Source organism: Pyricularia grisea (assembly GCF_004355905.1).
Source record: "Pyricularia grisea strain NI907 chromosome Unknown Pyricularia_grisea_NI907_Scaffold_11, whole genome shotgun sequence".
Lineage (NCBI taxonomy): Eukaryota > Fungi > Ascomycota > Sordariomycetes > Magnaporthales > Pyriculariaceae > Pyricularia > Pyricularia grisea.
In genome coordinates, this window is record NW_022156723.1 from 349,788 (window position 1) to 367,246 (window position 17,459).

Sequence of the window (17,459 nt, forward strand, 5' to 3'; positions counted from 1 at the left end):
TACTTTACCATAAGAACAGGTTACCCCGATACCTTGATTGTAACAGATGTTTCCAATATTGTAAACTGGATTATATTAGCAAAGATTACCCCAACGGTAGTACCGGCTGCCCCACCATTTCCAAAAATTGAAGTTACCAGATTATTGCAAAAAGAATTGCTGAAAAGCAAAATTTGTTTGAAAAATTGATATTTTATAAGTTCCTGCAAAAATATTTAAACGGTGATTTTATATTTATAGCGGCCATTATTTCCCTGGATAAATTCGATTATAATATTCGTATTTTAAATAAAACCGGAACAAATAAATATATTCCTACTAACAGACGGTTTGTCCAATAAATATATATAACATTATATTTTTTAAAATCGTCGGTTTTTACCGTTAAGATATTAGAAATTATAACCGAAACACTTTATAATAAATTGATATTATTATGCTGACAACTTTTGTTATATAAAACCGGAAATTCTGCGAAACGCCGATATTAATTCTGGATATATTATAAGAAATAATTGTTGAACAATTTTCTCTAACAAAATACGGAATATTTACTAATTATCGCCACCGACGGTTTTAATTTCCGGAAAGTCTACCTTTGTTAACGATATATTATTCAAATACCAGTATGTTCCAATTATTAAGTCCGGGGCTTGTAAACTTTATATACCAATCGGACGCGGTTTGTCAAAATGCCGCGTTGGAAAAAAATCCGTTTTCCGGTACCGAATAATATAGTAACAAATTCAAATTTTGGAAAAAATAACTAAACACTTTCCGTCGATATTTCGTGAAATAAAATTGCTGGTTAAGTCGGAACAAACTTGGAAAGTTTTTGTGCACCGGGAAATTTACGCCGATTTGAGGTCACAGAAGATATATCGGAAATTTTACGATTTACCAAAACTAAAAATTAAAATAATAAATTTAAGTTATATCAAAAAATAAAATCCTAAAAACCAAAAGTTGCTTTCGCATATAAAAAAATACCAAAAAAAATATATATATTAAAAGAAACGCGGTAGGTTAATATGAAAACCGACAAACAAATATTGTAATAATACAGGTTATATAATTTATTTATGTAATACAGTAAAATCTAATTTTTTGCTATATTTTGATAAACGAAATCAATAATACTCAGCGGTATACAAATACCGAGAAATTATTTCTAATAACAACGGAAATTTGCGGGGAATATTATTAAAAAGAATTCTCAAATATTACCATAATTTATCAAAAGTATTTAGCAAAACAGAATCGGGTTAAATACCGTTTTTTCGACCGGGATTAAGTTATAGTATATAATTTGGAAGTAACCCCAAAATATTAGAATATAATCAATTTTACAAAATAACAGAAAAATATTGAAAATTTGCAAAAAAATATTTCCAAAAAAACCTCCAAATTCTTTTATAAAACCAAAATCGACCCCTTGGGCCGCCCCCATCCTGTCTGCACGAAGAAACGGTTAAAGATTCCAGTTATGCGCCGATTATTTAAAATTAAACGCTTTTGCCAAAAGAAAACATTTGGTCTTTACTGTTAATCGAAAAATATTGGCCCGGACTTCCAAAGTTAGAAATTTTACCAAAATCAACATTAAACAAGTTTTTTACCGGATCCGTATAAATCCGGAATATCGAAATTATATAATTTTGAAAACCTGATACGGAATTTCCCGGTATAATATGTTATTTTTTGGCTTTACCAAAGGGCTGGCCACGTTCCAAAATTTACTAACAAAATTTTAAGAAAATATTTAGATGATTTTTATTCCGTTTCTATAGACGATATTTTATTTGGGAACAAAACCGAGGAAAAGTATTAAATTTACATCCGGCAAATCCTGGAAAAATTTAATAAAATTTCGATTTCAAATTAATATTAAAAGAATATAAGTTTCATGTTACAAAGATACAATTTCTGGGTTTTGCTATAAATACCAAAAGCGTCGTTATTGACCCAAATAAAACAAACCCCGTAAAATAATAAATAACACCCATTCCCGTAAAAGGAATGCAATTTTCTTTAGGGTTTTGCAAATTTTATAAAAGATCTGTTTCAAAATGTAGCCGGGTAACCAAACCGCTAGCAAATTCGACGAAAAGAACAATGTTTTTGTAATGGAATAAATATTGCCGCGTCGTTTTTGCTACGTTAAGAAAGCATAAACTTTTATAGCCGTCTTTACCCATTACCAACCGGATTACAAAATAAAAATAAAAATTAATATGTCCGGAAAAATAATAGCCGGAACGTTGCTGCAACAGAACCCAAATATCCAAAAATAGCACCTGATTGCACTTCTTTCCGAAATTATACAATAGGCGGAATTTAATTACCCCATTTACGATAAAAAATTCTTCACATTTGTTAAAGCGTTAAAAGCCTGGAAACTAAAAATAATAGGCACTAAAAGAAATTTGTGGCAATTATTAGTTACAAAACCGTGTTATATTCTTTTACAAACGGTTATTCAATCTTCGGCAGGCCGCCTGGGCCGATTCTTTTTCCCAATATAATTTTAAAAATATCTACCGCCCCGGTAGCGAAAACGTGCTGGCAGATATTCTAACCCGCAAAATATGAAAATATTTAAAAAAAGACGTTTCAAAATAAAACATTATATGGTTATTTTCCGTCTTATTGATAATATTAGCAACAGTTGTTACATAATTAACCCCTTTTTATATTGGCAAATTATTACCAATAACGGTTTTGGAATATTATTAATAACAATCGACTTAATTCGCGCAATTGGGCAATTGTTATTCGCCGAAACAATATTTAAAACTAACAAATATTTACAGCTATTGCAACAATACCAAACTAAAACCTATAATTCAGGAAGAAATATTGGACGTTATTATATAATAAGCACGTATTATACCGAGGACAACTGATAATCCCAGGCAATGGAAATGGCCAACCAAAATAACTTGTAAAATTTATAAAATTATTATTGTGGCCAAAATGGGCCGCAATAAAATACGCCGTTTGATAGTATAATAATTTTGGTAACCAAATGTAAGCAGAATAATGGATTGTTATATTGCCAATTACTTTTACTAATTAACAAAAATTCCAAAAAATAAAATCCCTGGATTTTTGCAACCATTACTTGTACCGGATTAATAATAGAGTATTACCATTGTAAATTTTAAATTAGTACCCAAATCGAAATTAAAAACAATACGTTAACGAAACGGTCGTGGGTTATTTTATACATAACGATAGTTATTACAAAAATGCAATTATGATATATATTACGAAGGTTCTTACCGCGTTTATAATTTATCTACGAAAATTGTTTCTAGTAAAAATTCGCAATTTATATTAAATCTAACTAATAAAGTATCCAAAATTTTGCACATTAAATAGAAATTTTCCGACAATTAGCTATTTCCAAATAACAGGGCAAATAAAAATTGTAAACGTCTATATCAACCAAAAATTGCGCCCGTATACTAATTATTTCCAATGTAATTGGGACAAACGTATATCCGTAATTAATTTGGTGCAGGCAACGTTACCCTATAATTCTTTGGGAGGATTTTCAACTTTCGGAACTGAAAACGGTTACCCAATTTATGTGCATTTTGATTAGATGCACAAAACCGATTTAAAAAAGATTACCTACCCGTAAACAATCTACAAAAGCCGAAATTCAAATAACCATTAAAAAACCCGAAAACCACGTGGATATGATACGCACATATTTCCAAATAACGCAATAACAAATATATACTTAAGCCAATAAATACCAGGAACCCGATTTCGAAAGAAAAAACGTTGTTTATATTATTAAAGAGTATGGGGTAGCGGACCGTTCGAACAGTAGATTAAATTAACCGTTGACTAAATGTAATTATATAATTAAAAGAACGGGGGTATTTTTACCATTTGTAATTGCCAAAACTTTTAGAAAAAAAACCGCGTATTTTATACAGACCGCCTTCGGTTAAATCCACGCGATTTATTGGACGGATAAACCGCAAAAAGGCCCGAAAATAAAATAATCAACGTTTTAAAAATATTAACGGAAAGAAATAGGAAATTAAGCAGGTAATATTTTTGTGGATATTATAGAATATATTTTAATATTAAGTCCAATAAAGAAATTGGAACCCTGTCCTGGAATTCTACAACCCGGGAAAAATTAAAAATGCGTTTATATAATTACGATAATATTATAACGTTTCCGCCGACAAAACCGGCCTTCCCATACGTTTAAAAGTTCGGGAAACAATAATTTCGACGAATATAATAACGCCCCGGTTACGGGGCATAATATAAACCGCAAATTGCGACGTCGCCGGTAAAAATGAAACAAAATACAGCAAACCTTTTAATCGTTCGCGGGGCGGACGTGGGGGGGGGGTAANGGGGGGGGGGGGGGGGTAATATTACGGAATAACGTACCTGGGCGATTACCAACCGTAATTAGTTCCACCCCACGTAATAGCATATTAGGGTTCGCTATTTTATATTTATTTAAACGCGTGCACGCGATTAGCATTGCATGCCTTCTTTTTACATTTGACTTTAGATTTTTGAATAAAATCACCCTTATATTGCAATTTTATCTTATTTGGATTGCTTTTGTAACAAAAGGGTCTACTTACCCCGTATTTAAACGCGTTTTTCAAATGCGCCGTCAATTGTAATTTCTCTCCTCTTTTTAATTTAAACCTTTCGTTAATAGCGCCCCATATACTACAGATTTTCAATATATACCTAACCGTAATATATATTTAAGTTTATTATAATCTGCTAGTAAAAACAAGTGAAATATTTTGTTTAATCCTTTTATTTATATGTTTACTACGCCGGTTATATACGACGGTAAATTAAACTATAAATAATACTATTCGCGAAATTAATATCGCCGCGTAAAGATTTAGCAAAACAGAATAATTTAGTTTCCGGCATTGCTATTCCCAATACCAAAAATTCGGACCAAAACGAAACAATTATAATTGCCCCAGTAAACTCAAAATTAATAAAACCCGCTTCTACCAACGTTAATATAAAACCTAAAAAAAACCATTAAGCCCTAAGACGATATATAATAAAATTAACCAATTGATAACGGATTGTACAAATGCGAATTAATTTTAAATCTCCAAAAAGGCGCGAAACTCTCCCCACTAATTTTTTGTCAAAATGTTAAACAATAGGAACAAAATTCTAAAATTTCTAAACAAAATGTTTTCGTTTACCGCCAAATAAAAAACAAAATAATAAACAAAAACAAACATATAATCGGCGAAACGACCATTATTTAATCGCAATGGCAAAAGAATTTCGAGAATAAAAATAATATTTTCAATATTTGGATTATCTAAATCGCCAATATAATGAAAAAAGATAAAAACATTTACAAAACCAAATGCAATCGTATAACTGTTTTTTTTCGCTAATGAAAAATCCGCCTAACGACCTATTTCGCAGCCGTTACGCCTCGAAAAAAGCTTTTTTAATAATATTGCCAAAATACTCTCAATTTTAATTGCGGTATACCACGACGATAACCAAAATATTGCAATAGGCCGAAAATTGACCGAAATAATATTTAACTCAACAAACAAAACTATGGACATTTATATTTTTGTTGGTAAAATTGACACGTTGGCGTACTTGGCTAATGTTTTTTTAATTAAAACGCAAAATTTTGTCAAACGAATATGTTTTGGCAAAATTAAATACCTAATTTTTTGAAGAAGTTAAAAATCTAAATATATTGTACGAACTTTTTATAAATAAAATTGCCAACGGTACATTAATTAATTAACGCGCTTATAAGGAAACTTTTAAAAAGAAATAGGCTAAAAAGTGCTAAATGCCCAAATTCCGTCGTCGCCGTTCCCGCGATTATAAATATAGGAAAAAAATTAGAACAGCGTTTCCTAAACCCGCTCAAAAAAACAATTACTTTTTCTGACAAAAAAGCGTTTTCGTGGACGCAGGTTTTTATTTCTTACATTAAAAGGCCGGCCACCAAGCCGTTATAGCCCCGACCGCAAAATTCTCGCCAACATATTACAGGTTTTAGACTATACAAATTCGTATTTGCAACCTAACAATTTGGTTAATAATTCGTTATTGATTTCCTCGCTTAATTTGGAAAGTTCTTAGAATTACCGGAAATTTCCTCGGCAATTTGCATATTTTGAATAATCAAAATTGATAAATTATCTAAATTAAATACCTATTTTATTTCCATTTAATTGCAAAACAAAAATCGTAATTTTAACGCCCAAACTCTTTATAATATCAGAACAAACATATATTTATTTATTCGATTGAGCCTCGCGAAAAAATCGCCCAACGTTTAAAATTACCTATTAAAAGACTCCCTCAATTTTTTTGATTTTGGAAATTTTAGCCGGAAAATTACCGCAAAAACCACCGAATATTTTCGGTTTATTTTACAAATAGACAAACGACAATTCCCACGGCAAAAATTTATTTTCCTCAAAATGGTAAACGATATATTTATCGGATAAAAAACTAAACAAAATATCAAATAAGTCTGCCACGCACAGTGCGGCTCTTATCATCAAACCTACTGTATACATACTGCTTGTGGTCAAGCGGCGACCTCCCACCTAACGGGGTGGTGACAACTTGGATCTAGAACTGTGGGGGATCAGGCCCCCCGTCCTAGTCTTGGAGACGTCAATGCAGCCCGTTAGCGGGCACCGCCACGTCAAGCCTGGGCTAGTGCAAGAGGGTTTCTCCTTCCAGAATGCAAATTCACATCAGAGACGATCTGCAAAATTGTAACAGCACTGGTCTAATATAGCAAACAACTTACAAATGTCAAAAAGTATCGGGTTCTTTACCTTTGATATCGCACTTTGAACCTGGCCCTAACCCTTAAGACGGGTCTACTTTAATTCAATGCAAACGCGACACAACAGTAGCTCGTGAACCAAAACAATGCTGCGACCATATGGCGAGCAAAAGTGAATCGCGTTTGCTGCCTAGGAATAGCTACCACGGACCACGGCGGATAGAGCCTCGTCCTCAAGACCAGACTGCATTGCAAAGCACAGTAACAATAACGTTGCGTACCCCCTGTTCGGCATCCACAAGCTCAAACAATTATTATAGCGACGTTTTGCTCGAAACACCAACACCCCACCCAAACTAGAACCATGACTCGACACGGTCCCATGCCGGTTCACGACCGAGTCAACAAAACCGGACGAAGGATAAGGGCGGATAAGAGTTTGAGCAGCAAGGACAGAGATCGTATCGCTCTCAATCTGCAGCGCCTGCAAAAGCCAGGGGCAACGAGGCTGATAGAACAAAGGCGAAAATACTGCGCGAAAGCATGCAATATCTGCTCAAAAGCAATTGTCGCCACAGCTTACTGGCTCTCCTGGCCCTTGGAGGCGAGCCTTACAAGCTGAACAAAAGCACAAAGCGGAAGAAAGTCGGGCAGATCCAAGTGTCAAACCTAAAACACACATTTCAGGACCCAATCCGTCTCGGTAGCAAAAGTAGGATTGGGTCNGTATAATATTACGCAAATTTTAAAATTCAATGCTCTGGAATGGCGTTTTCGGCAGCAAAAAGGTTTTTCCAACAGTATAAAACCCGGATTTTGTATTTCTAACATTTTAAACAATTTCCACAATATAACTGGAACAATTACTACATTGGTCCCAAAAATAATCAAAAATATATCCAAGATTATTGGCTAAACACCCCAATTTATATCAAAACTAATTCCCAAAAACTGCTTCTTGGGGACTGGAAAATTTTATATCCAAATCGGTAACAAAACTTTATATAATACCCTGCTTTTCAACTTTTTTACTTTTATCGAACCGGAAATTGTAAAAATATTAAAACAGCATTTTCAAAAAATTGAAAATGTCAACGTTATTTTTGCGCAAATTACAGGGCCATATTTCCGCCATATTCTAACAAGCGGCGTAGTACTAACTGGTATCGGCATTTTTATTGTTATATTAGTTTATGGCCGTTTTACCTTACTTAGGAAATCGAAGGAAATTTTATTTTTACCAAAACCCATTTTTCGTTTATTAAAATTTTTTATTGCATTGCTATTTTGCGTTCCGTGCGTAATCTTCATTTTGACATTTTTTATGATCTGGTTCAAATTCGATAAACTGCGGCTATGGATTAAAGTTGAAAATGGTAACGTGTTCGAGCTTTTAATGAAACGGCATATTATTATAGAATGGCGTGCCTGGGCGATTGCCAACCGTAATTAATTCCACCCCACGTAGTAATATACCAGGGTTCATAATTTTATATTTGTTTAGGAGCGTGCACGCAGTTTATACCGTGTGTCTTTCCTTTTTGTACATTTAATTTTGAATTTTCGAACAAGATCGCCCCTATATTGCAATTTTATTTTCCTAGGATCGCTTTTGTAATTGTATTTAAATTAAATATATTAGCAAGCGGGAACGGTATAATGATATTTACGATACCGAAGAAAGAATACAAACGTTTATAAGGCGCGATACTGAAAACACAATACGAACACCTATAGGATATAATGTCACGGCCAGGCATACATTGGAGAACCTCAGTGTATTAGGCGCTATCGACGAAAATTCTAAACTGAAGAGAAGAGAGAAATTACAATCGACGACGCGCTCAAGAGACGCGCTTAAATCCGGAGGTAGTGGATCCTTGTCCGATCCCTGGCTCGGTGTGGAGCCGAGTCGTGATTCTGAGGGTAGGTCTAGGGGCCTGATCCTCACAACTTGGATCTAGAACTGTGGGGGATCAGGCCCCCCGTCCTAGTCTTGGAGACGTCAATGCAGCCCGTCAGCCAGGCCGTTAGCGGGCACCGCCACGTCAAGCCTGGGCTGGTGCAAAGAGGGTTTCTCCTTCCAGAATGCAAATTCACATCAGAGAAGATCTGCAAAATTGTAACAGCACTGGTCTAATACAGCAAACAACTTACAAATGTCAAAAAGTATTGGGTTCTTTACCTTTGATATCGTACTTTGAACCTGGCCCTAACCTTAAGACGGGTCTACTTTAATCCAATGCAAACGCGACACAACAGTAGCTCGTGAACCAAAACAATGCTGCGACCATATGGCGAGCAAAAGTGAATCGCGTTTGCTGCCTAGGAATAGCTACCACGGACCACGGCGGATAGAGCCTCGTCCTCAAGACCAGACTGCATTGCAAAGCACAGTAACAATACATCCACAAGCTCAAACAATTATTATAGCGACGTTTTGCTCGAAACACCAACACCCCACCCAAACTAGAACCATGACTCGACACGGTCCCATGCCGGTTCACGACCGAGTCAACAAAACCGGACGAAGGATAAGGGCGGATAAGAGTTTGAGCAGCAAGGAGAGAGATCGTATCGCTCTCAATCTGCAGCGCCTGCAAAAGCCAGGGGGGCAACGAGGCTGATAGAACAAAGGCGAAAATACTGCGCGAAAGCATGCAATATCTGCTGAAAAGCAATTGCCGCCACAGCCTACTGGCTTTCCTGGCCCTTGGAGGCGAGCTTTACGAGCTGAACAAAAGCACAAAGCAGAAGAAAGTCGGGCAGATCCAAGTGTCAAACCTAAAACACACATTTCAGGACCCAATCCGTCTTGGTAGCAAAAGTAGGAAATTGGGTCTTTGAAAAGATGGACAATGCTCGTCCCCACCTTGACGTCGAAAAAGCGTGCTTGGATCTATGGCTCAACGAACTGTGGCTTCCAAAAGAACGAGAGGTGTATGACGCCCTGCTGATGTTCGACTGGGTGGCGTTGTGGTGAGCCAGCCTAGCGGCACAAGTGGAGGTGTCATTCAGTACGACCGAGGGAAGACGGTGCAAAAGGGCGAGTTCGAACGTACGGGGTCACTCAACGCACCACCCCAAGCTATACTGGCTGCTTCGAGTCGTCTCCATCCACTGTCTTGTGCTCGCCGTCTGGAAGCGTTCTGTATTGATTCGCCTTGAAACGCTCAATCAAAGATTCGTTCGTGACAAAGACAAGTCCTCACTGGAATGCTTGACACAGTTTACTATGTCCAGATGCGACCGTTAGAAGTGTACGAGTATGATAGGACATATCACAATGACGCCAAACTTACAGATAAAGCTATTGTACCGCGTCATTCTCTTCCATTCTTTGGCAGGTTCAACCGTATAGGAAACATCCATAGTATCGTAGGTCACAGACTTCCCAGACGGTATAAATGTTATCGGCGTCATTTCGCAGTCGCTTTTCATATGACGGCATATTTGTCTTGTTCTTGGTGCATAGCCCAGGCGTACTGAGGGCCCGATCGGACAGCTTAGCTTTGTGGCGCGTCGGTGACGCGTCAGGGGTTGTCTTTGGTTTGTTGTGCAACTACCTACACGTCTTGAATTTCAATAGATGTTTTCTATTATTCCGTATAATTGAAGAACCCGGAAATCATGGATCCCTTGACGGGTTCTAATGGTACCTGTTACGGAGTGGCGTGCCTAGGCGACTGCTAGCCGTGACTAGCTCCGCCTCACGTGACAGCGCGTTAGGGTTCGTTTGTTTGTTTGTTCGCTTAGGCGCGTGTACGCGATTGGCACTGCGGGCCTTTCTTCTTTCTTTACACTTGGCTTTAGATCTTCGAATAGAATCGCCCCTATATTGCAGCCTTGCCTCTTTGGGATCGCTTTTTTGACAGTACCTACATGCCAGTAACGCCATTTCTCCGTACTTTTCCAATCACTCGTTACCTGTCCCCGAAGCCCACTGAGAGCAAATAGCTTAGGTACTTTCGCTCGTTGAATTTACACCATGAGCACTCAACACCTCCCTTTTTTAAGCTTAAACCATTAAGGATTGATAGGCTGAGGAATGAAGGCTTGGGGTATTGGACAGCTTCGACCACTTCTGGCCCCCAAGCCTCCAGGTTTTGTCCTAGCCTCCTCCTGCCTGCCTTTTCTGTCATATCGCATGCGCCCAAATGTATTCTTCTATGGTCAGGAAGCAATCCACCCTCCGTGGCAATCCGAGAAAAAACAGTCTCGGTATCACCCAGTGACGCACTAGCGTGACCTGTGAGGCTTACATCTGCCGTATCAGCCGCGAACAAAAGCCCGAGTTCCCGCGAGGTATGCCTCGGTTGAATCGTTGCCGGGAAGCGTGAGACGAAACGTTCCTTTTATGAAGAACAGCCACCTGGGACGTGTGGAGCTGAAATGCTGCGTTGTTATTGAGAAGATCTTACAGATTGCAAAGGGTATTGTGGCCCTTCGAACTTTGCGGGTGGGATAACCAGGTGATATTTTGTACGTTCCCCAAGCTTAAATTACCGTCAGTGGTGATGGACGAATCCACCTCCCAACACTCAATGGTAAAGGCGCCGTCTTGTGCGCTGATCGACGTCACATTGAGCCGCATCTCTGCCATTACGCAGGGAGCGAGCATGATAGCGGTTAATGCAAGCGCCTTTGTATCAACCATTTTGGAGACTTGCGGATGCTTCCTGATGGCACAGCTAACTCCTTTCCACTTATCGATCTAATGAACTCCTCCTTGATATATTTAGGTGGAAATTATCATTGGAAATACCATTACAGTAATAGTGACGAAACAGATAAAATGCAAGATATCATGGGGGTTGTGCGGTAAGAGCAGTTATAAGTCGCACCACGAAATGACGTCGTCCAGGGTAAAACTACAAGTGAGATCCGTAGACTGGCATTGTATGGATCGCAATTGACAACTTATAGGCAAAACTTAACGGAGATAGGGCAACGGACTCGGGACCCAAAACCGCGTAGTTTGGCAAATAGAAGACAGACATGTCTGGCTTATTCTGCTGTCAGATGTGGATCTTCCTTCCCTTACATTGTCAAATAATAGAGTCAAGTATCTTTCGGTCGACCCCAAATTTTTGAAGATTGAACACTGATATTCTACGGGTTGACTAGCGACAAAGTCACTAGGCTCCCGCCTGCCCTCCGGTTGTACATGTACTAAAAGTGGAAGATAGATTGACTCCAAACCGAAACAACCCTGCTCATACAATCATTGATCATTTCTTGCTAACTATCGGGTGGTATGGTTCTTTGCAGCCAGATTGGGCTTCTTGGAAACATACATTGTAGATATTCCTTACAGCTAGTTTTGGCTATTGTATTTGGCGGTCTAGGGGTTATTCGGTTTTTGCTGTTGCATTTGAAAAATTGCATTGGATAGTGTGGATATTACTCAAGCACAATTTGAGCTCTTTTGCTTGGCAACCTGTGGAGTGTGTGGATGTGCTTCGCGATCTGGGGGTCCTGGGCAGCGTTGATGTTTGAGCCTGTTCGTACTTTTCCATTGGCCGTCCGGCTTAACTTCCGCTTTTAGTACATAAACTCAATATTCAAAATGTGGGGACAGCCTGACGCTACTTGACTACTTAACAAGGCGAAAGAAGATCCTGGAACTCTTGGTCACGAAAAGCATCCAGGTTTATTGCCGTGGCAGGCCCAGGGAACTATGGACGCCAAATTTGGGCGAGTTACACCAAAAATCACCAAAACAAACTTACGATGTGCAACTGACAATCAATGGCGTTTAGTCTCATGTTCCGCAGATATTTGTACGCGTTGAAGCGGCCTCAATTGAACGTGATATATTGTCTTTACCAATATACCAAACTGCTTTTGACAAAGCTTTGTATATATAAGTTAGAAAGCACACTGTTCCATCACAGCTCACTGGATTTGCTTCTTTAAGCTCTTGAAATGCAGTTTTACCTCTTTTGTCTGTGGCTGACAGTAGTGGAAGGCGTACGTCACCTGGAGGCTTGCAACGCCAGGCCACCTAGCACGGCGCCCTGCTTTAGGTACGTCTAACGTTGGAACACATACGCCATGTGAGTTAACATTTTGAAAAGCTGCTCACTTAGCATCGCAGCCCAAGGTAACGGTTCGTTTTCAATGTCTTCCACACCCTTACCAACGTCAGCAAAAACCATTAAGTAACGTTGCGTACCCCCTGTTCGGCACCCCCCCTGTTCGGCACCCAAAAATAACAACACTTTTATTTTTATCCTCCAACTTCTATTATAAATATCTCGATGAATCTTTCACTTTTGGATTTACTTTTTTCTAATCTTAATTCTCCATTTTCCAATGAAGCAATATACTGAAAAACAGCTTATATCTGCAATTAACGACGTCAATAATGGCAATCCAATTGCAAAAACCTCCCGAAAATGGGGAATACCTAGGTCTACACTTCAAAGTCGACTTAAAGGTTCTCAAACTTATAAAAAAGCACAAAGCCCTTTTTAAAGGCTTTTTACGGAATAGGAAAAGCATTTGGCTGATTAGGTATTTACCCAAACAGCTTTAGGGCTTCCGCCAACGCATCAAAAATTACGCTTTTTTGCCGAACGAATTCTTCAAGCCGCCGGAGAGACAAAAGGCCTTGGAAAACGTTGGATAACTCGTTTTTTGGCTCGTTATCCAATCCTTAAAACCCAAAGGCCCCGTCGAATAGATAACGCCCGGGTTAATGGCGCTACTACGGAGGTAATTAAATCTTGGTGGCTTTATATTACGAACCCGGTTATTAACGCTATTAAACCGGAAAACCGTTGGAATATGGACGAAACCGGTATAATGGAAGGTAAAGGATCTAACGGCCTGGTATTAGGGCTTAACGGGATCCGGCCGTTGCAACGGAAAGAGCCCGGAACGCGGGGTTGGACGACTATAATCGAATGTATATCGGCTACGGGCGTTGCCCTCCCTCCCCTTGTTATATTTAAGGGAAAAAACGTACAACAACAATGGTTTCCGACGGATTTAAGCCTTTTCGATAATTGGAAATTTCACGCAACCGAAAACGGGTGGACAAATAACGAAACGGCTATCGAATGGTTAAAAAAAGTGTTTATTCCGTATACCCAACCTTTAACCCCTGAAAAGCGGTTATTAGTTTTGGATGGCCATGGATCACATATAACGGACGAATTTATGCTTCTTTGCTTGCAAAACAATATTCAACTCCTATATTTACCCCCTCATTCGTCACACGTTCTCCAACCATTGGATCTATCGGTTTTTGGGCCGTTAAAAGAAGCTTATCGACGTCAACTTGGATTTGTTAGCCAATTTTGCTGTTCAACAATTATTGGAAAACGAAATTTCCTACTTTGTTATCGAAAAGCCAGATTAAAAGCATTTATAGCAAAAACCATTCAATCTGGTTGGCGTACAACGGGGTTATGGCCGGTAAACTTGGTTAAACCACTTTTAAGCCCTTTTTTGTTAGAAAATAGCAATGCCAACGTTATAAAAGATAAAAACAACGGTTTGCAAAGGGATAAAACACCGGAAAGCCCAGCCCAAAAAATTAACGACCCGTCTTTACTTATTTGGAAAACCCCTAAAACGACCCGAGATGTCCGATTTCAACTGCAAAAACTTTCCCAATCCAACAAAACCAACGCTACTTCACGTCTTTTATTTGCAAAAGTCCAAAAAAGCTTCGAAGCTAAAGATACCCTTTTGGCTAGCGCCCAGCAAAAAATCAGCTTATTGGAAGCACAACTGGAGGCAATACGGCCGGTTAAAAGGAGGAGGGTGGTTCCGGATCCAAACGAGCTTTTGGTTAACAAACAGAACATTATTGGATTGCAGGAAAAGGATATAGAAAATTTGGAACCTTTAGCTGATGAAGAAGAGGTTAATGAACCGGAGAAGCGTGAAAACGATTGTATTTTTGNTTGAAGCGGCCTCAATTGAACGTGATATATTGTCTTTACCAATATACCAAACTGCTTTTGACAAAGCTTTGTATATATAAGTTAGAAAGCACACTGTTCCATCACAGCTCACTGGATTTGCTTCTTTAAGCTCTTGAAATGCAGTTTTACCTCTTTTGTCTGTGGCTGACAGTAGTGGAAGGCGTACGTCACCTGGAGGCTTGCAACGCCAGGCCACCTAGCACGGCGCCCTGCTTTAGGTACGTCTAACGTTGGAACACATACGCCATGTGAGTTAACATTTTGAAAAGCTGCTCACTTAGCATCGCAGCCCAAGGTAACGGTTCGTTTTCAATGTCTTCCACACCCTTACCAACGTCAGCAAAAACCATTACGCAACGTTACTGCACGACTGTATACATGAGAAGCTTGCCCGTTGTAACAAAGCACATATTAATACAACCGCACACAACACTGGAAACCATCGATGGAACCTCACATACCGTTGTCCCTTTTGCCACAAGTAGTGGCCCGTGCTAGTTGAGTTTGGGTGCGTCAAAACAGGTGTTATAACCGGTACCAGGGACACCAGCTAGAGTCGTCCTACACTCGCCCAGGAGAGATATCCCCGACAAAATCCAAAATTATGTAGGGAAGGAATCAAAACCTCGTATGACGCCAAGGATGGGGACCATCTGGATCAGGAGATCACAATCACCACGCTTAGGAAATAGGCTATAAGCAACGCTCATTACCATGTAGATACAATTCTTTCCAGGATCGCTTACCAGCAATCAACCTTTGATTAACAGCAATGCTTGAGTTCCATCAGAAATTCTCCCCATTCAATGAAAACCCTAGTTACCTGCCAGTCAGACGTTCAGTTGCTTCAACTCGTGTCTGGGAAATTTTACTAATACGGCGTCGGGCTAGGTGGATGAGGAAGCGTATGACCGATCCCTAAACACGAGGGCCTTTGGCCTGGGACGATTGCCTATGGCCTAGCAACAATCAGAAATAGCTACTTCTGGCACTGCTGTGTTAGTAACAACGTCTGCGTCTGATTGCACCAAAACTGGATTGCTCTAACGTGTCTGGGTCACAGCCAGAGGCTCATTTAGGCCACTTCTTTGGAGGATAAAAACAATTAAAACCCTATCAATTCGGCAAATGCAAGAATATTTGACGTGAATACAGCTTAAAAATAATGAACCCAAGACCATCGTCTAGTCTTTATACTTCGACCGTTAGCTCAAGCAATTGCTCCAGCCCTACCACCTATTCTGCAAACCATTTTGAGCTAGACGACTTGTTGGAAAACATTTTGCTTCAGTTTAATGAATCTGACGAACTGCAGTCCAAGCTTAACCTGCTCCGGAACTCTTGGAACCGGACGATTGGGATCTTGAAACAAACGAGAAAGATTTGTATGCAGATTTTCCATCTGCTCGACTTGGCTATTAGGCAAATGAACCTAGAGAGAAACAAATACCTAGCAAATTGCACGGCATTTTAACAACTATTGTTTTAGCTAAGCTCCAGGGTGATACCTTCCTCTACGTCGCGTCAAGCTCAGAACTTTGTTTGTTTCCCTCCCTCTCCTCAGAGTAGAATCTTCGTCGATAGGTGCCAATAAACTAGCTTCCGTGCTATGCTTACCCTGGCCGTGACATCAGGCAAGTCGACTTCAGCAATAGACACAAAATTTTATAATTTTGTGCTGGTAGAATTGGTTCTTCAAGAGCAGTTTCAGACGCAGGTACGCTTTGATCTCTGAACTTTGCATTCGTTACGGCACATTTGGTAAGAAGTGCATCGGCTGGTACACAGTTTGGAGCAACTACATCTTCGCTTGCAGTACCGAAATTCAATCTTTGAAATGTGGGGGTGGCCGAGTGATACTTGTGTCTACTTGTTAAGATGGGGAACATCCAGATTTGGCCGCAGAACAATAGCTGCAAACATTCACTTTTGGCTATAATCAAACATCTTCCGAATTATCTCGAAGTAATGGTGACTCTCCAACTTCGCTGCTTAAGTAGATATCCACTGCAACAGTGCCAGCAGTATAATACTTCGGCTTGACTTAAGAATAGAGCCCTTAGGGTCGTCGAATGCATACGCAGTAGGTACCCAGGCTCAATCGGCACTATATGGAGCAGACACAGAAAACCAACATGTGTTGACAGGAGAAAAATGGGTTTGCTTTCAACTGTAGTTAAATCCCACTTCTGAATTATGAACACTTTCTGGAAATAAATCACTTTATGGAATAAGCCGTCGAGACCGCACTGTTGAGTCCGATTCATATGCCAGTCTGCAACGAAAGTTCATTAAGTCAGTACACCCCCTGCAACAACACATTCACATACATGCGAGGAATCAAGAACTCCAGGAAATTCCTCCATCTTTGTTTGAATTGCTTCCGCCCGGGTTCGAGCCCTTTTATTACGACCAGATGGTTGGGCCGGTACCAGGGAGGCCAGGTGGGGTCATGCCCTCCTGACGACACTCGCCCAGAAGAATCACCGACAGGCAGAACCAGATTTACGTAAGGACAAAGTCACGTGCTGGCACGTGACTGCCAAGACAGTTGATCTTCAACAGACAAGGGGTGATCTCAGAGATCACAAACTGATCTCCGAAGACTGTGAGGAGTCTTTGAGATCAAGGACCTTTCAAAGGAGGTCACACTCGGAACATATGTTACATTGGTGCCCTATGGGATCTTACAAATAGGGATACTTAAAATAAAGATA

General features: G+C 39.5%; 4 protein-coding genes across 4 annotated transcripts; 3 read left to right on the plus strand and 1 right to left on the minus strand.

Moving 5' to 3' along the window:
* Positions 1 to 7,166: 7,166 nt before the first annotated feature.
* On the plus strand, positions 7,167 to 7,424 carry PgNI_12308 (uncharacterized protein; the record flags this gene model as incomplete). Its single annotated transcript, XM_031132260.1, has 1 exon — positions 7,167 to 7,424. One exon carries the CDS (start codon positions 7,167 to 7,169, stop codon positions 7,422 to 7,424), a length of 258 nt encoding a protein of 85 aa, XP_030976186.1.
* Positions 7,425 to 9,279: 1,855 nt separating this feature from the next.
* Positions 9,280 to 9,649, plus strand: PgNI_12309 (uncharacterized protein; the record flags this gene model as incomplete). Its single annotated transcript, XM_031132261.1, is given in 2 exon segments — positions 9,280 to 9,352; positions 9,363 to 9,649. 2 exon segments carry the CDS (start codon positions 9,280 to 9,282, stop codon positions 9,647 to 9,649), a joined length of 360 nt encoding a protein of 119 aa, XP_030976185.1.
* A 1,291-nt stretch (positions 9,650 to 10,940) lies between these two features.
* PgNI_12310 (uncharacterized protein) lies at positions 10,941 to 11,459 on the minus strand (the record flags this gene model as incomplete). Its single annotated transcript, XM_031132262.1, has 3 exons — positions 10,941 to 11,051; positions 11,087 to 11,189; positions 11,224 to 11,459. The coding sequence occupies 3 exons, from the start codon at positions 11,457 to 11,459 to the stop codon at positions 10,941 to 10,943; spliced, it is 450 nt and encodes a 149-aa protein (XP_030976190.1).
* A 3,293-nt stretch (positions 11,460 to 14,752) lies between these two features.
* Positions 14,753 to 15,538, plus strand: PgNI_12311 (uncharacterized protein). Its single transcript, XM_031132263.1, has 2 exons — positions 14,753 to 14,960; positions 15,012 to 15,538. The coding sequence occupies exons 1-2, from the start codon at positions 14,860 to 14,862 to the stop codon at positions 15,238 to 15,240; spliced, it is 330 nt and encodes a 109-aa protein (XP_030976160.1). The 5' UTR covers positions 14,753 to 14,859; the 3' UTR covers positions 15,241 to 15,538.
* Positions 15,539 to 17,459: the final 1,921 nt, after the last annotated feature.